The sequence below is a fragment of the Anopheles bellator genome, chromosome 2, assembly GCF_943735745.2.
Source record: "Anopheles bellator chromosome 2, idAnoBellAS_SP24_06.2, whole genome shotgun sequence".
Taxonomy (NCBI): Eukaryota; Metazoa; Arthropoda; class Insecta; order Diptera; family Culicidae; genus Anopheles; species Anopheles bellator.
In genome coordinates this window covers 48,571,203-48,598,018 of record NC_071286.1, presented here as the reverse complement: position 1 = coordinate 48,598,018, position 26,816 = coordinate 48,571,203, and the positions used below count along the sequence as shown (strand labels likewise).

Sequence of the window (26,816 nt, the reverse complement as noted above, 5' to 3'; positions counted from 1 at the left end):
TAATAATAATAATAATAATAATAATAATAATAATAATAATAATAATATATAACAATAATGATATCTTTTTGACAACTTTTTAAATTAGAGTCAATAAATTATGTCTGCAGACCAATTATTGCCTAATAAACATCATCTCCAGATGAAATAAACTTGCAGTGATTGCAGTACACATTAAACAATCCGATAAACAGATTAACCCCTTATAATGCCCGTGAATGTTTACAGAATAGAAGCTACAAATATACAGCATAAAAGCGACAATGTGGTTTTGCTTAAATATTTCATTATAATATATTGCATTATTTTTAATCATTTACGTTATCAATGCTTCATGATGTTCTATTATGTATGGACATGTAAGCTGGATTCATCGTCCATTGATTGGGGTTCTAGCGAAGACTTGCGGAATTTACGAACATACAGAGTCGCATGTCTTAAGTACTTTAAAAAGTACTTTTAAAAAATTTGTGAAACGTTAGGACATTGAAGACCATTTGTAGCCAACCTTGCTCATATGAAAACAAAGCCAAACTATTCTTCCAGTAAGCAAACAGAAGAACAAAACCTTTCACTAGTAAATATGTTAAATGATGAAGTTGAACGGTTGAAGTTTCTATCCACTTTTCAGAGCATACCATTTGTTTAGCACGAAGAAAATATCCTTGTGAAATAGTAACTTTCATACACAACGAAGGCGGAAGTCATGCGCATGCGTTTCAACGAATCGAAAACGCTATTACAGCGATGATACAAAATGTCGAATTTTGATTAATAAAATATTCAACTAAAGTGTTTATGTGCCTGTTGTGCGAAAATATATGCCTAGGCGATAATGTATCATTATCGTCATAAGACTGAGGAATGCGTGACATTGCACAATTCGCACGCACGGTCAGACAGATTTCGGTTTGCTTTCTGCGTACATACACCGGAATGAAAGTATGCATGTCGTTTAAATATTCATCTTATGTAGCAAAAAGCCTGCGGCATTTAATAGAGAAAAACCTTCAGGTAATCCAATTGCAATCGGTCGTTTTTTAACGAAACGATCGCTAAGTTTCATCGACGCGGGGTTAAGTGAATCAGGAAGCATGCCAATTCAAAATTCAAACAAACCGATCTTCAGTGGTTTGTTGATTAGTGAAGGTTTCAGCTCCAGTGTTATCCAACAGCTCAATGTGTTTACTTTATATTTATGCGCATGTGTTTGAACTCGACAGTGAATTTAAACAACGAGTGGGACGAGACAAACTTTCTGAGGAAATAAGACTCTTATTCGAATAAATGGAAGCCTTTAGGACAAACGGCGGCCATAGAAAGAGGCCATATATACTGCATATATACTATACCATTCTGAAATGTCCTGGCGCGAAGATGCAGAGATAAAGAAGCCAACCGTGTGATGATGATTATGTGTTCGAAGGGGAGCGGATGGATGGCTTTCATCGCCTGTAGATGGTGGCGGACGAAGGCGTATGTGGCGTTTTTGTACGGGTTACAAGCGCGCTGGCTTGCTGCACAATACGGTCGTACACTCAACACTACCCGGTTTAGTTTCAGTTCAACGAGTGAAGTCATTCAGTCCGTCTGGTACGGGGTGTACTCGCGCGATAAACTTTTACGTGAATGGTGATGGTTCCATAAAAAATATATACATCACTAATTCGATCGTTGTTTAATAACGGAAACCAGTTTTTGGATTGAAAGAAAGCAATAACAAAAAAGAAGCGAAAGGAAATTAAACAATCGAAAATTGTCACCCTAGTATTGAATTTGGTCTTCCAAATAGGTTTGTTTGTAAGAAATGTACAATTTCAAGTTTTTCAAGAATGTTCTGCAATCCGAAAGCAACCGAAGAGGATTAATGACTTTGAGCCATCGATTCTAATGAAAGCATGTTTGGATTTATTCAAATACAGTTTTATAGCCGATTGCCGTTGTTAATTCTTACAAATTTTGTTTTTAGTGACACATGTGAGACTAAGGAAGTGGGTTTTTTCGTATGTTTTTGGTAAAATAACCGACGGAAAAATTACGTGTTATGTGAGCGTGAATAGTTTTATAGTGATCGAAAAAATCGTTTGTGAGCTCAATACGCGCGAGTTCTATTAATGTGTATTGATTAATGTGTGAAAAAATGATCCGGAAAAACGCAATTTCGATTATATCACCCCAATAAATGAACGAGGCTAAAAGTAGTGAATTAGCATCGTAACATCGTAATTCCCACACGTCGATATAAAAACATAAATTTCCTTTCGTTTACACCCGCATAGAAACAATTTCGGTGATGACGCAGTGTGTTGCAAACTATTTAGTCTTATTCTTAGTAGCTTGTTAATGAAACAGAATTCATAAATATTGAAATCTGTGAGAGCTGGAATTGTAAGCCATGTTAAGATATGCTGTTTTTCAATTTATTATATGTTTGCAGAGTTTGCAGATAAATCGTATGTTCTATTCATTGTGATTGGTCGAACATAAGACCATTAAGCTGAAACAACGAAACTTCGAGCAACTTTTTTGTTTATGTTTTGTTTTATAAAGTAAAAAGTGTTTAAATATGATCATTAAAAAAGGTAAATATGTTTTATTTTCTATTCCGTTTATATATATATAATTTTTTTAATTTTTTTTGCTTCTGCAATCTGCGAAAGAAAAAAAATCTGGGCATGATTTATCAGAGGTTAGCTTAGTTAACTATAATACGTCCTGGTCCGTTTTTCTAAGATTAAAACAAACTTAGTTTTACAGCTCAATCGTCGTACAACTAGTCGTAGGGCTCAATCTTCAAATAAGATTCAAAAAGCATGTTTATTTCCATCCTGCATTCCCATATACTGGTCTATACAGAAACTAGTTTTGCTTAATACGCCAACTGCATGAATAGTTGTTAATTGACTATAGATATGTTATATTAAAAGTGTTTTGGAAATGTAACGTTCAACTTTATTTTTAATGTATTAGAAAAGGGTTTTGGGTCGTGAAGTACCTAATGACCTTCGGACAATGTGAGTTCGCATATCACTGGATCTATGGGAACAGTCAGCGGTACTTTAAGGTCATTTCAACGAATGGACGATATTTTGAACGTTTTTTTCCTTCAAGAAACGGGTTCAATCATAGCTGAGCTCTTCGAAACTTCAGTGCAATAAAACCATTGAAAAAACCAAGGACTGCATTTTCCGTTCGACCTTGCTCTATAATATATTTTCAAACAAAACAACTCGAGCAATTCATACAGTTTCAGTGTTTAACTGACGTGATGGAATAGACGGAAAGCGTTACCAGAACAAATATTGAATTATCTTTGCTCCATCCGCTCAATGGGAATTCTGTTTGGCCTTTCGTAACAAGTTCGTCCGACAACAAGCGAGGAATAACCCTTTTACGTTATGTTTCCTTTTCTCATTCTTGGAATCCAATTATCCATTTGAAGGTCTGTGTTAATGATAATATTGTACGTTTATTTTTGCAAACGAGGCAAGAGATTACATTAAAAGTACCACCAATTTGATGGATTATTTTGGTTATGTAAGGACATAAAGAAGTTTAAGAAAACGGTTCTTGGTGTATTTTAACCCAAGAAGCAGATTAGCTTGTCCCTAATTAATACGTCTACACTGGAAAAATTCACCCATTTCTATGTAAAAGCCGTCAGTTCAAACTCTGGACGTCAAATTTAATGCAAAACAATAAGTGGGTGCCAATATTGCTCGAGGCGTTCTAATTACACTAAAAAACAACTAAAAAACAGTGGTTTATAGTTAACTTTTTTTCACTCCAGATTAGTTTCTTTGGGACAAAAGTGGTTTTTCAAAACTTCATTAAAATCTAAACACAAGGTCCAAATTTTACCTGTGTTACCATTTTTTTACGCAGTCTGACCTTAAAACCATGCTACGCGGCCTTTAAATCATGTTCTACTCATCTGATGTACAGCAATAAGTTAATACCTTATTCGTATTAGTATTATGGAAATGTATAGTAATTATAATTAAATCATAATAAACATTCCGTAAACATTTATTGCCCACAAAGATTCAAAGTGAGGACTTTCCAAACAGCATTTGTTGTTTTGTTTGTTTTGTTTGGTTTTGTCTATAAACAACTTCGACGTTGAGGTAGAAATGTAATGTAAATGTAAATCAAATTTTAGTTATACATGTCTAGAATTGCTCATATGCGACAAACGTACTACTGAGAGATTTATTGATCTGCGTCCTATATAATTTCTACTTTATTCTACATTCTCTCAAACGTATCCTGGTCATGCACTCATCAGACGCTTTTTACTAACATCCGACTGACCTTTTTCATTTTGTAGGACCGTTTCATTTCAATAAAGGTTGCCAAAACCCTCAAATGTAACATTTACGTCAATGTTATCGTTTCCTCCGTATTGCGCTCTAGATCGGTTTGTTTCGTTTTGCTTGATTTAAAATTAAAATACTGTGTGACGATTTAATGGTTAACGGTAGGGTAATAAAATAGCCTCACCGAGTTGAAAGATCCCATGAATCATCTCTTTAGGGTAATTTTTGAAAAGTACTGCCAGATAATTGATTATATAAATATTTACTATACATCTACACCTTCAAGTTGACTAAGTTATCTCTGAACATTTCGTCTCTTGCTTGTTTATCTAAGTCGGCACGAACCCCTCGGTTGTGTTTGATCTGTTTTCCTCTTCGTTTCTTTGTTTACTATAACACGTTTGGGAGATCGGATTTTTATTAGCTTGCATAAATATTTATGTGAAAGGGCGCTAAATCGATTGTTCCGAACTGTATGGAATGGCTGAAGAAACAATATTCTGCTCTTCCTACATGTTTTTAATATCTAGGCTATAAGCTTGTCGTCCTGACCATCATATACACAAATTAGAATTGAGTTAATTTTATTTGACCCGGAGAATACTAGAAATCCATTGAAGCTAAATTATCAAATAAATAAGTGAAGGAAACGTCTAAGTCTAAAGGTTTCTTTAACGACTGAGAAAGTAAAAAGAAATTTTGTTAGACTGTTGTATCAATTGATTATAATAATAATAATAATATAATAATATAATATAATATATATAATATAATTATAATTAATAATATAATAATAATAATAATAATAATTATATAATATAATTATATAATATATATAATATAATTGATGGACGCCATTTTGGACGCCGCCATGTTGTATATAACGACAAGTATACCAGTTTGTATAACAGTATAACAGTCGGCCATTTGGACACGCCTACTTTTTTGGGGGTGTGGCTTGTTTTTTTCTATCCGCCATTTTTGTAACTTTTTCTCAATAGATGGCAACACTTGCATCAGCTTAAAGCTTTCAATTGTTTTACTTCTAATCCGATAAGCTTCCGCTAGGTGGTGCTGCTAAAAAATATGAAATAGAGTTAACGGTTCTATTACTCCCAAATTTAAATGGTTTTTGGCACATGGTTTTCGAGTGGAGAGAAATAAGCAATCTCTCCTTTGCATTTCATTACCATTTGGTTATTTATTTATTGTTCATTATTATTATTTCAATTTCAATAGTTGATAACGCGGTAAAAATTTACACCAAAACTCTGCTTAACAAAGTCGTGTTTTAAGACTGTTAAAACAAATATACACGCGTAATCGCGTAATGTACAATGCCATGGAACACGAATTGGACCGTGTTCTGTTCTTTTTCGAATAAAACTATTTACTTTGACGAAAGTTAGCTTTAGCCAATTGTTTGAGATAAGTGTCAATGTAAGTTATTGACTTTCACATTCTGGAGACGCTGATTTTGATCGTTATTTGTCCGATTTCAGCCTAATTTGCTGTTGTGTAGTACAATCGCCAAGATCTTTCTTTTCTGCTGTTTCATTAACGGAGTTCTTGCTTTGTTTTTTTATGGATAACATGCACTTGAGACTGAAGATCAGCTGATAAAACTGAAGAACGCAGGATGGAAGACATTTACAATCCTTCAATAAACAGCTTTTCTAGTGACAGCTTTTTTCCCTCTGGAATTCTAATGTACATTATTTTGACTCGATGTTACTCACTTAGTACGGCTTGTGGTATTTGAAAACAAAGCTTTATTTATTTCACTAAATTGGTCTACTGACAAAATATTTTGTCACTGGATACAATCTTAGCAGAGTTCAGTGATACTTCTTTGATTTCAGAAAATAATGGCTAGGCAAAATAATGATATTTTGCCTAGAAATATTTTTCTTTATCTTAGAAGATCGGACCGTGCCGTATTTATAATAAAAACTTAAATTATAATCAAAACAATTCTAGAAATGTAACAGTTTATAAAAGCGACATTGTTAATATCTGTTGCTTACTGTAACGTTGTTTTACGATGTGTTTTCACAGCGTATTTTGATCGCATTCAAGCCAGCTGCGTTACCGACTACTCCATCAATGGGGTTAAATCAAATTTGAAAGTACAGTAAAGCGATCGAAACAATGAAAAGTACAGTAAAGCCCTGTTTCGATCAAGGCTCAGATACTTTTATAATGCCCTAGTTTTATGAATGTATACATAGACCTGGTTTTGTTCGTCAGGATATTGGTGATGTGGAAGAAACATTCGTATTCTATACATTATTATAGGATAAACGTTTGGAAAATAGATGTGTTGTGGTTTGCAATCATATTATTCTTTATATTTATGTAATTTTTTTATTTTGCTCTTTCGTTGTGTACGAGCAAACCAAAATTGTACTTCAACAAAACGATTTTACAGCGATTTTAGAGTTGCTTTGTGGATTTCTTGACTTGTTGACCAGAGACACCTATTCCAAATGAGTTTGCCTGCGAAGTGTGTGACTGTTTTTTTTCGTAAACGTGCTATTTCGTTAGCGCGCAGTATTGCACATTTTAAAGAAGTTTGTTACTTTAGAAACAAAGTAACTTTCGTAAGTTGTCTGATTAATACAAACGCAAACATGTTTCATATTATTATTCAAAATGTTGATAACAAGGAAGTTATTTATCTTAGGGTTTACTGCTAATTATCGCTGTAAAATGCAATGGGTAACTCTTGCGCTGTAAAGCGATAAGAATTTTTTACGTCTTGTATAACTTATGCAGTACAGTGATAAAAAAATGCGTCTTTCTTCAAAAGATACAATGGGTTTTCCATTCAGCGATTTTTTGAAATTTTATAAATGTGTGAACTTGCTTAGATTTATTTTGGATAGAGTATGGAAAATATGAAATACGGCGATGTTTTGATGTTAGCAATATGTGGTCTTAGTAGATTGTTTATGTCCTTGAAAAAGTAGCTGTGAAAATGAAAATATGGGAAAGAAATTCATTTAATAATTTTTTCCGTAACTATATTTTTTTTTGAATTTCTTATGGTTAGTTTTCCTTCTTGCGATTCTTGCATTCCCTTGCTTTGATTAGATTCTGGATCAACATGATGTAACAGTTATATTATATTTCTTTAACCTATTCAATATTCAAAACATATCTGCAAACCAATGAACGAAAACTGTTAGTTTAATCATTTAATATCTTGATCTAAGGAAATGGAAGCTTGATCTAAATTATAAAGCATTTTCTTATTGGTTCAATCTAAAAAGGGTGGAACAGTTTTACGTCTGATCTTTGAATAGCTTGCATAGCCAGGGCACCGGTAATGGAGTAAAATAAATCAAAATCCATTTGTTTTACTTTCTTTTAGTGTTTGAAGAATCCACCATCCTGCCTCATCGTTTTATTGTTCAAATTATGCTGAAACTGTAAAGATAGGTTATTGGTAATTTTCAAAAAGAAGAGCTCAAAGCAGCACTACAAAACTAAATTTCAGTGCATTACATTTGGCTTCTTTTCGCTGTTCAAAATGCGCACCAGATTAGAAAGTGACAATGATCCCGAACAACAAGAAGGCACGCCTAGAGAAACCCAATAATTTTTCATATATTTTACGATGCGCTCAGAATACGGAGGGATCACATGCCCTGCCGAAGGTTGTTTTTCCATGGCTATGGTCGTTCGTAAGTGTTGTATTGGATTTCTGTGTGTTTGAAAAGCTCAGACTAATAATACGTAGCGTAGGATACGATAACTATTGGAACATGGCAATCTTCAACAGAAAACGCCTGCCTTTCGGAGTATTGGTTTTACGGGTTTTATGGTAGTATGGCGAAGAATAAGGACATAGCAACGGAAGCTGTAGAATGAACATAGCGATTGGAATGGCAGGAATCTCATTGTAATTTGAGGACGAAACTCTTACAACGCCCCTCGTGATTCTATCGTTACGGATAAAATATAACGAACGGCATGACGAGAGTATTGCGTATCTTTCGTAAAGTTGCTTTTCGCTTTACCATTGCTTCAGAGAAAACATCACAGACTAAACTGCTGAAATTAGAACTGTGGAAATTAGAGAACAAACTATTAAAGAGTCAAATTAACGGCATTAACATTAGTTAAGATGCTTTTCCTTGCAAATTCTCCATTTCTAACTAGGATGAAATGGGATGGTTTTCTCACCTAATACTTCCAATTGACCATGTAAGGAAAGTGTATGAACAAAGTGTTTTTTTATGTGTTTCATTTCAAATAAATCAATTTCTTCCAAATTAATAAGTTTAATTTTTGTGATTCATTTTAAAGGAGTATTCGGTAGAAGTAGATGTATTGTAAAGCATGTTTTAAGCATTTTTCATTACGTGTGCTTGAAGGTGGAATATCCTAAGTCCTAAGTAAATGTTGGTATAGAGTTTGTTGCATATATTACATAATATACCCAGTTTTCTCGTACCAGCTTAGCGTACTGCCGTAGGACAAGGCATGCTATCACCAGATGCCTGATTTTTGGTGCGTTTTTTATACTTGTCTAGATTGGCTGGCTTGGGATGCAGCTGCCTTCGGTCTTGAACAGAAGTAAGACCTAACGGGCAGCCTAATCTCTTTGATTCTACGGTTTTCAAAGGATGGTTATCGTAGAGGAATACCATGGAAAATACGCAAAAACTTGCATACATTACTACAATGCTAAGCCTAAGTTTTCTTGTTCATTATTCAATTATCTTATTGTTGGATTCTCAATTAACCACAGATGCTGCAATACATATTCGAGTGACCATTCTGTTTCACACAGCTGCTGCTTAAAGCACAGGTCACGCTAGGGCGTGTCACAGAAGGATGGTTTATGTTGAAGTCATTCGTTCTTTTAAGAATCAGCTTCATTCCTATAACGATAACGAAAGAAGACTTTGAAGGAGAAACCAAATTAAAGAAGGTTGAGGTAAAATTCAACCTGAACATCTGAACATGGGAAGCGAAGGCAGCTCCTTGGTGCATGTTAATGATGACATTTTGAAGTTGTGTTTCATTTAGTTTTCTTATATACGCGGAGCTCTGCGCCATTCCTACAGATAAAGGTTTTTTTATGCATTGTTGACCACTTGGTCCTCAGGTACCATTAAACGCAAACTGTTCCACAGCTGGACGTTGTGCGACTTTATTAGCTAAGTGAAGAATGTATTGCATACCGTTGGCCAAGACGTGTGGCTATCGTTTGGTTTTATCTTGTTGGAAGGTTTTAGTTAAATGGAAAATATTTAATAAAATAAATATTAAGATTTTCATATTAGGTTTAATACAAGGATCAAGGTACAACAGATACAACATTGTTTATGAAATTTGATGAAATTTGCTTTGCTAAAATTATATTGTAGAAGACAAATTTATGATATATTGGGAAACAGCATTTTTTCATACATATAGTGAACATTCTACGTTACTTGTCACACAGCAATGGCTAACTATTTCAAATCTTTTCATACCGACGGTTAATTTAAAATAATGTATGTCTGGTGATAATTTACTTCAATTGCTCTGCCTGATGTGCAGTGCAGTTAAAGTGCTCTTATTAAGGCTCAATGAAAGATTATTTTAACACTGAAATAGAAAATAGTATTATTATAAGGACCGATTCATAAACATAAGTGTTTTGTAAACCACAAAACCCTTCCATAAGTATGCGTTAAGAAATTATAAGAACAACTTAATTTAGCAAAATATGCGAATGGAGTTGTATTTTTCTTAGAGAAACGGACTGGGCCATATTTATACGAATGAAGCTATTTTTCTCCAATTTAAACGAAATGCTACGGTACGAAATGTGAACAGCGAACAAGATCTTCACACTTGAACCTATTGATATTCAGTTACAGTAGTCATATTTAATGGAATGTTAATAGTAATAATAGCTGATAATAGTTTTTTAGGATAAAAATGTAAAGGACAATTTTTAAATTTTATTTATCATTGCAGAAAATAGTGATAACCACTATCCCTCGCTTCGAGTGAGTGATCTTCTGATACGAAAGGTAAGCCCTTAACACGGAGACATTACTTTTTAATACAACATTATTTTGATACCCTGTTAATTATTGTGATTTTATCGCTAAGAAATGAAACCTAATTACAAGTTGCGAAATTTTTTGAATATTTGAAATAAAGTTAAAAGCGGATAATCAGTGCGGCAGAAATATTGAGAAGACTACATTGAGCGATATTGTCGAAGAACAAAATACCCAATTGTTACCTTCGGTTTTCAACAAATTGAAACGTATTCTAGATAAAGAAAATTAGACGAAGAAATTTTAATATATGTAAAATGTTAATAACAACATTCAACGCATAAAAAGCAATGATAAGTAGGTGACAGATTATTTCTGATGACCAAGCACTAGTTTATAATTTTTAAATGAGCAGTTGTATATTTTCTGTAAATTTAAGTATATTTTAAAATACTCATCCTCATAACGAAAGACTACATATTCATCAACAATTCGGTTTGTTATTCCACATTCCGGTACCCTATCATAAATCGTTTTGAACTCAAAAATATCAAATTGTCTTCCAGACAAAAATCATCATGCAAAGTTATTTCTTAACTATTTATTTATTTAACTTATTGCTTCTCTTTGCAAAACACTCTTATTATTTAATATCGTTGCCATTGTAATATTTTGTTGTTGTCATTTCTGTATTTATATCTATTTCTTTATGAATCAATAATAATGAATGAATCAATTTACGTTTAAAGGATTTTCGTTAGTATCTCGAAATTATTATATACCGTTGTTGGTATGGGTCTGCTGATTCTGTACCATTTCTTTCAGATTATGGACACACTGTGGAAAAACAAAGCAAAAAAGTTATAGTAAATAATACTCAGCTTCAATAATGACTAACACTATGTCGGTTGGCATTTTGCTACATGCTAGTTGACATGCTAGCTGCTGCCATTTCGCAAATCGAAGATATGATTATACACAAAGCGCACATTGAATAAACTAAATGCTTCTTTCAATTCTTGGAATTCATGATAACCATGTCGCCAAGGTTCCATTAATGTCTGCTGGGTCGTATTTACCAACAATGTTCAATAGATGTCAAGAACTATTTCCCGACAGCAGCTTCGCAGTGATTGTGTAATCTTGCAACGCGAATACAAGTATTACAACCAGAATCGAAATAGGTACCATGGGAAAAGATCGAATTCTTCGACACACGAAAATGTAAGACATAAAGAGATTGAAGTAAATGGACTAGAGAAGATAGAGTCTGCATACGCATACGCTTGACAAATGGAATACTCGAGAGAAAAGAACGAAAAATTATACGGTAGGCATCTAGCGGAGCCGAGACATTTTAGGAACGATAGAATATATACATATACTAGAGATAACAATCAGAGCAAAAGGAAATGTGGTTCTCGGAGAAGTATTTTAAAATGTCTGCTGTCGAGAGACTTAGGCCTACATTCAGGGTAATGTTGGGTCGAAAGAAACCAGAGACACGCAGGGAATCTTAAAATATTCAAATAAATGACGGCAGCCTTCGTTCAGAACATCGTTTTCAACTTGATGGAGCCCATCGGTTGGAAAACTGTACGATGGTTGAGCAAGGATAGAGATATAAGAGAAAATAAACAATTTTACCATCTTCGGCTATGAAACATAATGAGGCAAGACGCAAGACACGTAAAAGAAGACAGACAGCGACAGAAGAAGAGAAGAGTTTGACTCTAGAAGAGTTTGACAAAAGCTTCTAAAGCACTCGTTGTCATTCTGTGTTAGTATAAATGAAAAAAAATCGTCACGTATCTCGGTAAGTTTGGTGATTTCCTATTCTCCTGTGTCGGCCATACAAAAGCTGAAATGATGAAAAGACCCTGTAGAAAATTTGTGATGCGAACAGCGTGTGTTTAATATTCGTCGTAACAAGAGTACAAGTCTTCGGACTTGTACTTTACACCGCGGAAGACACATGCTTGACGTTGGCCGGATACAATGACGATAGTGAACAGAAATGCGCTGTTAGTCAGCCCTATGATACCTCTTCAACCATTTGCAGTTGCTTCTTCTAGTTAAACGCCATTTTGTTTTGCCTCTTCAATATTCGATTCTTTTTCTTCTTACAGAACATACCCAACCTGATCGGACGAACGAGCATATTAGCGAGTGCGGCTTACGGTAGGTGTATTACAATGGTTTTCAATTTAATACTTGAAGGATCAAGCCATATTTTGAAATGTATTATGTTACCTAAATTATACTAATTGGGATATTTAATGAAATTATTTAAAATTGTCTTGTCCATGTCCCATTGACATACCATAAATACGCCCCAGTTCAGTAAGATTGAATTGAAAACAATGATACGTCACATATTCATATTTTGTAAATGGCCCACATTTTTTCCATAGGCTATAATTTATAATAGTCCTTGAAAAAAAAGGATAAAATCCCGTTAAGCATCTGTTGGTAACTCTTAATATTAGTTACGAGAAAAAAGGGAGTTAAGTGCAGTTAGCTGAAACACAAAACACAAAATACAAATTAATTAAATGCATGAAAAAGACAAAAGAAATTTTGAATAAGATGATAGCAAATAAGAACGTAATTTTTTTACTATATTATCTCGGGTGCATTTGGTAATTTAGTACATGCTGTTCATTCATGCCATTTTCTATTGATTAGTGCTTATTCAATATAATGACTGATAATAAGCATGACATGTGTTGTGAAAAGTCTAGGGGTATCTAAGGGAAAACATGCGTTTGGTTGGAATATTATATCTATTCCTTCATTTAGTTGTCATCAACGTCGATTTATTTGCTTTAACTATTTTCCAATATTCCGCTGCGCAAGCCCTCGAAACACGTTGTGACTTATAAATCTTGTTTTCTGGAGCCGAGGTTCGGCAACAGATGATACACGACAGAAGACACGACTGCAGAATAAATCGCATAAGTACCGATTGGTCCAATTTGGTCATCGCTTTCAATGTGCATCAACGTCGCTGTTTTATTTGAAATTTCGGACCATTTTTGTTTATTTTGTCGTTCAGTTTTTCGAGGGAACAACATCGTGTAACTTTTTGATGACTAACAGTGCAAAAGAGATCTCGAAGTAGCAGAGTGGGCATAACATTTCTTCAACCACTTCATTTAAGTGTTAGAAGGTTTTGCTTCTTCTTCTTCCGGAACAACCGCTGAACGGTCTTATCCTGCATCAGAAACAATGTTAATCTCTCATGCTCTCTGTAACGGTTTGATTTTACGGGCGAGGTTATTGGTCCCGCGCCAACCCCCTCACGCTGGTATCGGGAATCGAATCCATGGCCGGCTGCGCGAAAACCGGTCCTGGGATTCGAACCCAGGCCAGCTGCGTGACTGCGACGCGTGTTACCGATTGCTCTCCAGCAATGAATCATACTTATTTTCCTGTCGGGAAATATCAATCAGACGATATGATCAATTTTTATAAGAGGTCGCTATTGCTTCTAATGCAGTGGCTGTTTATCTACACCAAAAGAATTTCCGAGGTACTCCTGTGGCTTGCGGCATTATATATTATTTTCCTCAGACTAAAAAAACTCCACATTACTTCCGATGATTCGTTAACGGTAGGACAGGTCTTACTACTCTCCTCTGCGTGTCGGTGATGAATTGTGGCTGACCTTCCATGTTTTCATACATGAACAAAAATGAAGTAGTGATGAAAACTTTTAATTTCCTATTTACATGTTCTTTACAATCAACTCTGCAAGAGGTTGCTTATTGTTAGAAAAGTATCGTTCGTGTGAAAAGTTGACAGAAAACTGATTTTATTTTTTATGATGGTTTTTATTGTTGTTACATAAATTATGGAGCAGTGGACAACCGTTTTGATGATGATCGGTAGTTTAATTTCCTTCTTGGTTTGGTTTAAGGCTGTTGAATATGGGCGACCATAAATTATAATTGCACACTGACGTTGGGTTGTTTGTAGTTTTATTGCCTTTGTGTCGAACATGTTGCTAGTCCGCGCCGCCACAGGTGACATTATTCCAATAGAATGGCAGTTGTGAAAGTATAAAAAGGCGTCAATGGTTTTTAAATCGATAACAATTGGCCCCCGAAGAAGTGAATCTGCCGACCCAACTTAGTCGATATTGGAGGATTGTAGTTCCGCGGCCGAACCAAAGATGGTGCTGGCGGTGTGATTCTGATAGCGCTCCGCGGTTAGGCCTTGCAAGTATATGTGAATGCCCTATGATAGTGTGTATCGAAGAGCGCAAGCGCAGCATGTTTTCTCTCTGTTGCTCTCGCAGCGCCTGTTTCCGCAAGTTTTTGTACTTCCTGCACACAGCCTTAGAATCGGTTGTGTTTACTCGTGAGTCATTGCGTATACACACGGCCGTGTCCGTATATGGAGGAGAGCGCCACAGCGAAAGCAAGAAAAAGCCCTTGACTGCGCCGAAAAGTGGTTTCTTGTACTGTTTATATGAAAAAAGACTTTCGTAGCGTAGTTGAACATGTGCGCACAGGTGCGAAGAGGAGAGTTTGCGCCACGCGAGCGGGTGTCTCGCTTTGGCGCTGGCAACCTTCGGATGGCAGTTGTACTTGTTCCCTCTCGTTTCGTCTCGGGGAACCGTAAAGAGCTCCGCGGGTCTTCCTTTCACCGCCTGTGCGTTGTACCAGAAAACCGATTCCGACAGACGGTTCCTCGGAAATCGGCGTAGAGAACGGAGCGCGCGCGAGCTGTGTGTTGTGCAAACAACAGCTCTATGATTTTGTTTTCAGTGTAAGGTTGAACTTCTTCAAGTAAAGACGAAAGCGTAGCGCCACGCACACAACACGAGGCCTTCACACGCCAAGTGGGAGTGAGTCGGAGCGTGTGGAAATATACGGCAAAGGCGAAACGACGACGTGTGCACATACAAATAGCCGCACAGCGACTAACAAGCCGGGCTTTCGTCATAGGCGCTTTTGCCGCGGGAGCAAATTTTGAAAACGGTCGGATGGAAACTACAGCACAGCAGAATATATTTCCTGTTTTTGGTGGCGTTTCTTTCTACATATTACCTCAGCAGCTTCGCAATCTTCGGGATATTTTCATCGAGTTGCTTTGAAGGTGCCGAAAGTTCGTGAACTAATCTATCAGTGAGCCAGTGCATTGAAATGGGTTTCCCACCAAATTGATGTGCCATCGTCGCCAGAAAGTGTCCCACATCGACGACAACCATTGTGAGGTCTGGTCGTCAAATAAAACGAGTGAAGGATAAATCGGAGATTTCTGGTATCAGATCAGGTCGTGAATTGCAGATAAACCAGGGGCGGAAGACGAACGAAGCAAACCATCGCAGAGCAATACTGAGAAGAATGAAACCGAACACGACTTGAAAAACAAGTTACCGCAAGTGGAAAAGCGTGTGTTATCCAGCAGTTTTGTTTTTGGAGTGCTTCAATCGTGGACCTTTCTGCAAGTGCGAATCTGCAGGTCAGCAATCGGCCCAGAAGAGTGCTCTTGTGATGTCTGGATAATTTGGCTATTATTCCATCCGTTCAGTTTCGTGCTTTTCGTGTTGTTTGGTGTTCTGTTCGTGTTTGTTCAAGCATAGCAAACGAAATACATTGAGAAATTATCGGCAGTCATGCATAAAGTATTGATGGAGGCATCAAGTACCCGAAAGCTTCTTTCGTTTTCCTGTGAATCCCCGGCCCCGTCGATACTCGGCTTCTTCGTTCTTTGTTGAAGATCGTTGTCAACTTTACTGATCGAGACTTTTGCTTGGTTATACTCGCTCAATTGTTTCTTGTTGTTCAGTACATCGCAATCCTTGACTCTATTGTAGAAACCTGGCCCACTAACACAGGCTCAACAAATACGACCAAGAGTTGGTGAATCGATTGCGACTACTCGTTGGGACAAACAGTCAAATCTTTTGGAAAGCATAGGTCGCACGTGAAAGATAGAGAGCACTGATGCAATCCTTTGCAAAAGTGTGCTTGCGGCATTGATTCCAGCGATCGCTTGGTTGCTCTTTAATCTACTTCGTGAGGCGTCGTGCATTTAAGTGCATAAAAAAGTGGCGATTCTATTCGAGTACACGATTTTGGTGTGGAGATATTTAACCTTTCTATTGTTTGAACCGTTTTCTGACAACCGCAAACATTACGATCACTCTGCTAAACCACCACCATCCGCATCACTCCTCTGACCTGGCGTGCGCAATATACCACGATCCCCACGATGTCACGGCAGGGTCGCACGCTGCTGCCGGGGCCTGGTGGGGGCAGCATCATTCCCATCCAGTGCACTCGGTTGGGGCGACAATGTATGGAGAAGATACGACCGGTGGCCAGACAGGGGTGGGGAACCGCAGTCCACCAACTTCTCTACACAACTCGGCGGCCAGCCACAGCAGCGCCGCGAGTCACCTCGTGCAGCAGCAACAGCAGCAGCAACAACAGCAAGTTGCTGCTGCAGCGGCTGCTGCGGCAGCGGCTGCAGCAGTTCAGCAGCAGCAGGTGCAAGCTCAACAACCTTCGACAACTCAGCAAAGCCAGAATTCTTCATCTTCGACGCAGCAGCAAAGCAGTGGGGCACAGGCACAAATTGCACCACCTTCCACAGCCAGCGAGTCCCCGGGTAGTGTGAGCTCTCAACCATCAGGTAATTTTTGGTTGCGCTCCAGCATATTTCAATCCTTTTTAGTTTTGCCCACCTCGATCGAATTCCATTTCGGTTTCGGAAAATGAATTTAGTTTCATCCCCAAATTCCGTAACGGCACTCAAACAGTGTTGTCTAGCGCATATTCGATTGACCTGCGAAGTATTTGTTTCATGCGTAATTATCCTTTTTTTATTTTTTGTTTTCTCTGTTTCTTTTTTCATTCCACCATCATTACCCTTTCATTTCATCAAAATGTCTCCTGTGTGTGTAAACATTAATGATAGGTCCTATTCATATACCAGCCAAACGTCCTACTTTTGATGCGGAGTCCCGGCTCAGGCATTCGTACCCGTGGGGCTATGACACAGCTGCGGACACCGCGTACCATGCTCAGTATCCTCCGTACGGGCTAGCCACTGATATAAAGCCAATGTACTATCCTGGTTATCCAACCGATGCCAACTTTCAACCAGTAAGTTTACTTTTTTTCTAGCCCTTCTACTACCTTCGATGGACTACTAGTGTTACCGAAAATCCATATCATTTCGTTTGTTTTGTGCGACAAATGGTAAAAGTATGTTTTCTTTTCTATTGCGATTTAGCACCCTTATTATCCAAAGTACGAACCGGACGCTTACATAGCGGCATCCAGCGAACGATCCCGCGGGGTTACTGGTGATCCGCCCTCGTTACAATCAAGCTATGAGTCTTATAATTCGGCAGGACTCAGGCCCTATTCCAGTGAAACATATCCAAATCCAGGTGAGTTTTTTTTCTATATAACATTATGTGCATGATGGGAACATGCATTTTATAGGGTTAGTGAATTGATCCGAGGCTAATTGTTTTGAAGCTTGAAGCATTTGCTCGGACGGGATATACGGCTACCACTTTCAGTTCGGTTTTATAAACATTGGATAGACGATCTTTCAAACATTCTTTGTAACATACATCCACAGAAGACCGTAGAAAAAACATGTATTAATGCAGAAAACTAAAGCTACAATACATGAGCACGATGAGGAGCACGTTGTGGATGGTGCCTACCTTGGAAATTATGAATCAAAATTCAATGCCATTCTAACGGTATTCATATCTATGCTGTTTGTATGTAACTAAAATTGATAGAAAATTTATTTCGCATTTTGTGCATATCTATTATCAGTTGCTCAAAGGTTCTCTCGCTTTTAGTTTTTTTTTCATTGGAAGATGGCATTCTTTTTCTGTGCACCGAAGCAAGTAGCGTAAAAGAGAAAGACTACCTTTGTTCAGCAAACATGCGCACTGGGGCTGATATATACATGCGTGGCCCGGGTGTAATTGGGTTTCGCTTCATGCCGCCTGCTCCGGTAGATCCAAGGTTTGGTTGAAACCTCCACTAGCCGTTATATTTATACCATTGCGCACGTTGTAGAAATAAGTCAAGAAAATATGCCGGAAATATGCTTGGCTTGAACTGACTTTAATGAAACGGTTATAGTTCATTCTGTTCATTCATCAGTGCGTTTTCGGGTATAGTTGTAGTTCGCCACGAGCAACCGAGCAACGAAATGGTTCAGGCTGTACAGCTAAAAAGAAAACAGGGAGGAAATAACTAATAGTGTAAGTTTTTTATTGACTTCCGAAAGGAGGAGTAATCTTTTTGTGAGAAATGTTACCCAAACAGATACTTGTGCTACTTCCGATTGTTTTTGTTTACAACTGAATTTGTAAACCATCTTCTAGGTCGTTTACATGTGTACGTGTTTCAACTTAGGCATTTACAAGCAACGAAAATCATGCAAGGTTTGTTTACAGAGTTTTAGGGATCGTTGGAACTATGGTTTTCCAACGCATGGTCAAAACAACATCCTTTGAATGCAGTTGACCTGCAACGAAAGACATACCTGTCCAAACAATCATGTTCAGCGTTTTATCTATTTATACATTGAGCATGGAAACCATCTTGATTTGTGGTAATACGGAAGCTTAACTTATGGTAAAATGCGCAATAAGCTAGAACAATGGAAACCGCTCTGTTTAATATATTCTAAATGATGCGGACGGACAAGAAACCTAGTGATTTCGAGTTTCGAACAGAAAGTTATGTCCTGATGTCTTCATGAAGATGGCATTCTCAAACCACTCAAGGTCATAGCAATGGCAAAAGAAGTCTGTTATTTTGTATGAACTTGACGACTAAGTCTATTGAATATGCACAAACCTTTTTATCAACTAGTCATTTTTACGATGATTTCACTGTGCCCCACTGCCTTCGTTTGGCTAATTCCCACAATTGACGCGAATTTAAAAACCGTTCGTGTCCGATCATTGTAAGATTGAAATGGATACGATTACCTCGTATCCTAATTGTAAAATGTAATGTAATGTTTTTACAACATTTAATGATACTACAAGAAGGATGCACAAGAGAATCCCCTCTCTTTCCAATCCGGAGGAGTTGCCTAACCGTGCGGAACTTATGGTGGATCGTTACGGCTGTGCTTAGTGGTCAAAGTTGATCGTTTCTTGCCAATTGCTTCCTTAAAAAGGTCGTTCATCCTTTCATCAAAATGTCGATTACAGGTTGATTTTTCGAGTTTGCTGACGCCGTTTAGATTTCAAATAATTTGGTCAGGATTGTTCCTTGATAAACTAAAACGTAGTTATTTGGTGATCAATGAATGATTGTTATTGATTTGATTATTTTTTAGAAAGTTTCGATAATTGGCCAAATTCACAAAGTATTTCTTTACTATCTCAGTTTTAAGCACTGGATTAATTCATTTACCCAGTCCGTTTATTTGAGATTAAAAAAAAAATAACAAGCACTATTCCAATTTTCTTCTACCTGGTTTGTATTTTCGTTACTTAAAAAGAAAAAGTGTAAGAACGTGCTTTCTCTTTTCTGATGTATACCTTTTTCTGCACGCTCAAAACATATCGAGTTACTAAAGCCAGACTTTCTTAAAAGGTGTGAACCTTTTAACCATGAACATTTTTTTTCTTACGATACGATCTCACCTATAAAACAAATACTATTTTTTCCGAATTATTTTTTTCCGAAATAAATGGACAGAACCTTTGTAAAACAATAGTTTTGCATCACGCGCGTAGTTTAGAACAATCGATGCTGATACTCATAAATGCAGTGTTGATTAACATAAATTGGATTCCGCAAAGATGTAGCGATGCGTATTCTTTGAGAAAAGAATTCAGTATTCCTTGACAAAAAAATTTTCAAGCTATTTCTTATGTTCTGTAATTATGATGGCACTAGTGCTATTTGTTGTGTGATAGTATCTCGTAGCGACAGATAAAACGAAAACAATAACAATTCTTGATTGATTAACTCTTGTTTTAAAGATACGTCTACTAAGATCTACTTTGATATGTCTACTATGACAGCTTTGTTTGTTTAGACTCATTATTAGCTACCTTTAGTTGTAAAATGCGAATGCACCCATGCGATTTGTTGACCATTGTTATTAGTTTACGGGATTGAGCAGCAACACACGAATTGCATTTAAATTAAGTGTTTTCTCATGCGAGGTTGTTAAAACATTAACAGCTTTTATATGGCCTGTAATAATCAAATAAATAGCTTATCTAATAAAAACCGTGTTAAACACTTACCTTTGATATCTTCACTTTTATTATTATTGCGATTGCTACCGTGTTGTTTCAAAGTATAGGGATAATGACGGAGGAGGTGTTACTTTTATAGATACCATAAACGACGAGGATTTCTAACGCTCATAATTCTATTATGGGGAAAAGCACCTGTTGAAGTAATTCCACGGCTTGGCAACGATCGATTGTGTTTATGGTCGCAGTTGATGAAGTTTCATGGTTTCCTATGTTTGCTGCGATCCTGCCGTTTTGCATACCGCGCGAGTTATACAAATGTTATTGTTGTACTAATCTTCACAACGTGCATGTTTATTTAGCTGCTTAAATAATATGTTAGCTTTTTGCCAAAGTTCTTGTAGAAACAACGAAAAATGTCATGTGACGTAAAAATTGATTTTTTAAATATTTGTATCGATTATGGTCAATGTCAATTTAAACGTTAGCATTTGAATTGATAAAAGCTGTAAGCTATGTTCAATGTATGCGCTTTGTTTCCATATTACGATACTACGATGCATTTGTAGTAAAAATTAATTAGCTTAAATTGAATGGCCCTTTTTGCTTATAATTACCTACAAGGTCTGTCTCAAGATAAACAGCCTTCTTGATGTGGCGCCTTCTTGATGTGGCTATATTTGTTTGAAAAGTACATTCTTTCCAGACTTCAGTCAAAATTTTCATGACATTTGGTTCACTGGAAGCAAAGTTATAGTATGTTTGTGGTGTCCTGTTTATCTTGAGACAGGCTGTGTATTAATTTTTTTTTGTTCACAGACATGTAAATCAAGCAGAGTTTGGAGTGCAAAGCTAGGCTGGGTTTTGTATTCTCATAACAGCAGTAAAAACAGTATATAAGTAAGAGGAGACAATTATTGGCTAGTAATCTTCGCTTTCTAGGTGAGGGAGCCTCGTCAGAAGATAAATTGAACAATCCGCTGCTTTCACCTTGAATCGTGTTCAGAAAAAATTTGTGTCGCGTCGTCTAATCACGTGGTTATCGCTCAGTTGTCAGGAACTTCGGTGTCTGCCTCTGCTGCAATGTTCTTTTTGACTGCACTCCAATGCTGAGATGCAGATCTCATAGCCACTTTTGCGTAGGGTATAGCCGACCCGGCACTACTGACTCGCACGTTCCTGAATCTCAGATGATGTTGGATTCTGGTATCAGCTACGCTGAGGCTAGGCTCCACCTGCTCAAGATATAATTGTTGGTGGGGCACCAACCCTGAATTATGTACCTCAGCCATCGATTGACGAACGAACTTGAAACGTATGAGTGATTTTCACTCATTCGCTCCACGTTTCACATGTGTATAGCATCTGTTGCTCCACGCGCATATGCAGCAAACATGTCTACGAAGAATACCAACTTATAATATACTTTAACTAGAATAAGCCATATTTCTTCAGGCTAGTAAGACAGGCTAGAAATCTACTGTTCTCTTCAGCTCTCAGCTCACTCTAGGAAATAAGGGTAAATTTCTGGTTGACATCCGGTTAGTTTGTCAATATTTTCCAAAGAGCTGGCAGTTTATAGATACGATCAGATTGTTTTAAACAGTTTTATTAAGATATCATTTTTTAACGTCGTCGCGATCGATAATAGATATGCGCTTTCACTTAGGACCTCGATGGTCAACATTCGATCGGACAAAACATCGTGATACAATCCATACCGATAATGGCTGGTTGGTCAGATATTCTGAGAGTTGGGATGAGATATTCTTGTGCATCCTGCTTACAATTCGCATCTTATATCAGAAGAAGAAGAAGAGAATACTTGTTATGACATTTGTCGACCACAAAACATCCCTTTCCTTAAAATTGAGTTTTGGAAATAACAACAACCTCAACATGCTTTTTGTATACAATGAACATCGCGCGGATGAACTTAAATCGTTGTGCCGCTATAAAAAGACGAAAATCTTCGCCGATAATTAAATAGTTTAAATGCAACTTACGTAAATGCGTCCCTCACATTCGCGGGATTCATGAAGCATTCGGTTTGTTTATCACAGTGTCGTGTTTTATCTCGGTTTTCAGCCAAACTCTGTCGAGTTTATGCTTGGTTCGATTTGATTGAACAATGAATTTTGAACAATTGAACAATTTGAACAATGTGACGTAAAACTGTTTTATTGTTTTACATACAACAGAGAAACAGATCAACGCCGATAAACAGAACATCATTATGCATCGTTAATCGAACAAACACTATTAGAACTATTGTTCATACCTTGCTTAAAACATTTTTTTTCGAATTTTGCCTAACAGGCTGGGTTGAAGTAGCAACGGCTCTTCATTATAACTTTTAGTTATAAAAAACAGGGGTGCAATTTTTTACCTTAACATAGTTTCCTTCTCTTTAAGTTCCTATCTTACCTAATAGAATTCCCTATTCAACTTTATGGAATAATTTATAGGCTCCAGTCTGTCGGTAGGGGTTAGTGGTGTTGGTTCCTGCACACCATCAAATCCGTTAGAGTGGACGGGTAACGTTACTGTGCGGAAGAAGCGAAAACCCTACTCCAAATTTCAGACGCTCGAGCTGGAAAAGGAGTTTCTATTCAATGCGTACGTCTCCAAGCAGAAACGTTGGGAACTGGCTAGAAATTTAAACCTCACCGAGAGGCAGGTAATTGATATTCGAGCATAAAAGAAAAAGCAAAGTTCTTTGCGAGTTGTTTGAGGTCATTAATTTGCTCTCTCCCTCTTTCTCTCTTTTCGTTTACTTTTCCTGATTTTCTATATCGTATGAACTCCATTCAGGTGAAAATTTGGTTTCAAAACCGTCGTATGAAGAACAAAAAAAATAGCCAGCGGCAATCGGCGCAGGGTAATGGTACCAGCAGCAATAGTTCCAACCACAACCATTCCCAAGCACAAACTCACCATAATCCACATCATTTGACTCTGGGTCTGGGTATGCCGCCATTACACGGCAGCAAAATGCATCAGTGACCTTTGGAGCAACCACAATCCCTTCAGCCACAGTCCCTTCATCAACAGCAGTCTCAACAGCCATCCCTTCAACAGTCACAAGCAATTTTAGAACATCGGCAATCAATCCTGTCGCAAACACGAGAGCAGCCACAATCACAGCATCATCATTCCGCCCACTCTCATCATTTACTTCATCCATCGCATCAAGAAGATGGTGACCAGCTGAAGATGGAACTGTGCGATGTACCCACTACACCAATGTGCAATCATATTGGACATCCTCACCTGGTAAACTATCAACAACAGCAATGATGGAAGGATGTACGATGCGATTAGTGGTCTATAATAATGGTCTTCTGAAGTATTACTACAAGCAAAGCAAGTTTAGGGGTATCAAGCAATTATGCGAGTAAACCTGGCTTGGTTTTCAGTTGTGGTAAAATCTAATACGTAATAAAATTTGGTGGAGAATGATTACCAACGAATCAACGCAATAGTGTGTGAGAAGAAGGGCTAGTAAAACAAATTAGATACCTAAGAGAGGTAGGTTATTGAACTTGGTTGGAGTGTATAAAATGCGCTAATGCTATGCCAGTGTGTGTATGAGAATAAGTAACACTATTGAAGGATTATCCTAGCGATGTATGTTAAAAAAATGTAAATATGAAGTAAATTTAATAAAATCAGCTAGCGAAACATTCAATAATAAGTAAGGAAGAACGAGCTCTAATAATATAATCTGTAGAGGGACGAATGGAACCACGAGTTTACTCACCATTCTCATCCTTCTGCGATAGAGTTATGGTGAGAGCGATAGCCCCTGAGATATTAATTTAAAAGGATAACATTAACTACACGCCTTTATGGTTTTTCATTAATAATTGCTATAATACAAATTTGTGAATAAAATAAGGAAAATGTAAAGTAAGATGCATCCGCGTAACAACGTGTATTTCAAAAGAAATAGGATTCAGTGAGTTGTCTCAAGGAATAGTTTGTCCGGAATCATTGATTGCAAAAACAATTAACTGTGAACAGGTGTCAGCAGATATGCCAGTTTGTGCGGAAAACCTCTTTTGTTCCAAATCCTTTGTTTTTCTCTTACAATCATAATTTTATGATGTCTTTCAATGCACACCACTGAAGGAAAACCAAAATCAGACAAAATTTTTGAAAAAAAACTGGAAATGACAATAGAATTGTAAAATGACAGGAAGTGGAAACCTCCAACCATCGCACACATGAATAAACAACGTAGACAAAATAGTTATTATTGAGAAAGACGTTCAGCACAAGAAACTGCTACCAAATGCCGTGTATCAAGAGAGTCGACAAAATCAATGAAAACAAAAGCAACAGAGACGGTTTAAAAAATATATATAGCGAGGAATAGGAAAAAACCTTTATTTTTCTTAATGTCAAACACAGTGAAAGGAAATCGAATGAGTGTATTTTAATTTTAATGGCTTTTTGGTTTTGGTTTATTTATTTTAATCATGCACGTAATATGACGACTGGTCCAAGGTGATTATGATTTAGATGACTGTTTTTCAAATTCAAATGTATAGTCATATTTCACGCATTTGATGCCTCTTAAAAGCTGTTCCTACAAGCACTTCATGATGTACATTGTGTCTACTCTTGTATTAGTTTTATAATATAAGACTTGTTTTTGTTCAAACACATTAAGGAAACTTGTTCAGCTCTTGTTTTCGCAATAGTTTGTTTCATTTTAAAGAAAAGATTTCATTTTCGTTGGTGTGACTGATCTGTTGAACAACATTTAAAATACTTTCAATTAAAAGCAGTTAAACTTAACTCTCAGAAGGAACGAAAACTGAGAAAAAAACATTTGTGGAGTTTTTTCTAGTTCATGTTCAATTTAATGAGGGAGAATGAAGTTGGCTTTCTTTTCGTTCTACTACTTTGCATCCATTAAATTTATTACAAATCAGTTATCTGTTAGCAGTTTTGAATTCATACCTCTTATTGTTGCAACGTTTCCTTGGCTTTAACAAGTTTTGCAATTAATATATTTTTGTGAAAGATTGCAACATCCACCAGTGTTTGTTTTATGAATGAAAATGCTAAGCGCATTAGTATCATAATAGACAGAATAAACTTTGTTTTATACAAGTAAAAGACGTATGTGAAACAAGTCCGGGATGATTGCAAGTCAGCTAGTTTCTATTTCTGTTTTTGTGACTAAGACAGTAAAGATTTATTTATGTATTTGTTAGGATGATTTTGTAAATATTTAATAAAATAATCAAATAATAGACATAAATTGATTTTGTTTTTGCCAGATTTGTTTACTTATTGGAAATCAGACACGAAATAAATATAAATCATTAGTGATTAGTGACAAGAAGTACGGCTAAAAGGGACATTTTCTTCAAGTTCGTAAAGCTCATGATTATTATATCGGGTTTTTAGGTGAATGCAGATAGAATAGTTCGAATACCCAGAAACATATGTTTGAAAAGGAGTGAAATATGCTTTCATCTTTTTAAATGAAAACATTGATTGAGAGTTAATACTAAATAATAAATCAGTTGCTGCTCAAACATAGATAATTACAAGCATTAAAGTGTGCAAAATAAATACTGTACGATGCGATTATTTTACTGGAATAATAAAAAAAAATGCATCGTATAGTATGTTTTGATACTAGCAGCTGACTCGTTCCTTGATCAATGAGCATTTGGCGATGTAACAACTTCGATAACGCATTGTCAAAACAAAACACTTGATTGAAACATTTTCAACAGAGTTAAAATAAATCAAAAAAGGTAATATGAACCTCTCGAACGAATTTTCTTGTAAAAGCCATCATAAAACGATCCGTAAACACAAGTATCGTTTTAATTTGTCGCCTTAGTTGTAGATAGTTTTCTAGCAATATGTTCTTAAATTGATTGTTCAACCTCAACAACAGGATCACAAGCGTTATTGTATATATTGCTAGACTTGTGTTAATAGTATATTGTTTTTTTCATGGGAAAACATGCAAAAAACTTGGCAGAAAACGGGGACGAAAGAAAACTAAAAACGGATAAATGTTATGTAAAAGAACTAGTATTTGAGACGAAAACTAGGAGGTTTCGGAAGACAAAGGACGTATCATGTCAGCTATACAGTACACTGATAACTAAAGCTGCTATATGAACAATGCTTTTCGAGAACTATGAGAATGTACAGTTGTGTTTATGACATTGGAAAGTATTCATGCAATCCCGAATTGCTGATGGAATTTTATGTAAGCGGTTAGGGTATATTAGGAGG

The 26,816-nt window shown here is 36.6% G+C and overlaps 1 protein-coding gene across 2 annotated transcripts; it reads left to right on the top strand.

Annotated features, from left to right (window-relative positions):
• Positions 1–2,566: 2,566 nt before the first annotated feature.
• Positions 2,567–25,881, top strand: LOC131212577 (homeobox protein abdominal-B-like). 2 transcript variants are annotated; one of them, XM_058206492.1, is made up of 8 exons: positions 2,567–2,582; positions 10,299–10,354; positions 12,457–12,508; positions 16,565–16,975; positions 17,279–17,448; positions 17,579–17,738; positions 23,012–23,223; positions 23,358–25,881. In XM_058206492.1, the coding sequence occupies exons 1-8, from the start codon at positions 2,567–2,569 to the stop codon at positions 23,547–23,549; spliced, it is 1,269 nt and encodes a 422-aa protein (XP_058062475.1). In that variant the 3' UTR covers positions 23,550–25,881. The 2 variants fall into 2 exon arrangements, with proteins under 2 accessions (XP_058062475.1, XP_058062476.1); XM_058206493.1 differs by lacking the exons at positions 2,567–2,582; positions 10,299–10,354; positions 12,457–12,508 and having other exon boundaries at positions 16,404–16,975; positions 17,261–17,448.
• The last annotated feature ends 935 nt before the right edge of the window (positions 25,882–26,816 follow it).

Coding starts and splice junctions, on each gene's coding strand:
- LOC131212577 (XM_058206492.1), top strand. Junction 12,509..16,564: donor ATTAGCGAGTGCGGCTTACG/GTAGGTGTATTA, acceptor ATGTCACGGCAG/GGTCGCACGCTGCTGCCGGG. Junction 23,224..23,357: donor TAAACCTCACCGAGAGGCAG/GTAATTGATATT, acceptor AACTCCATTCAG/GTGAAAATTTGGTTTCAAAA.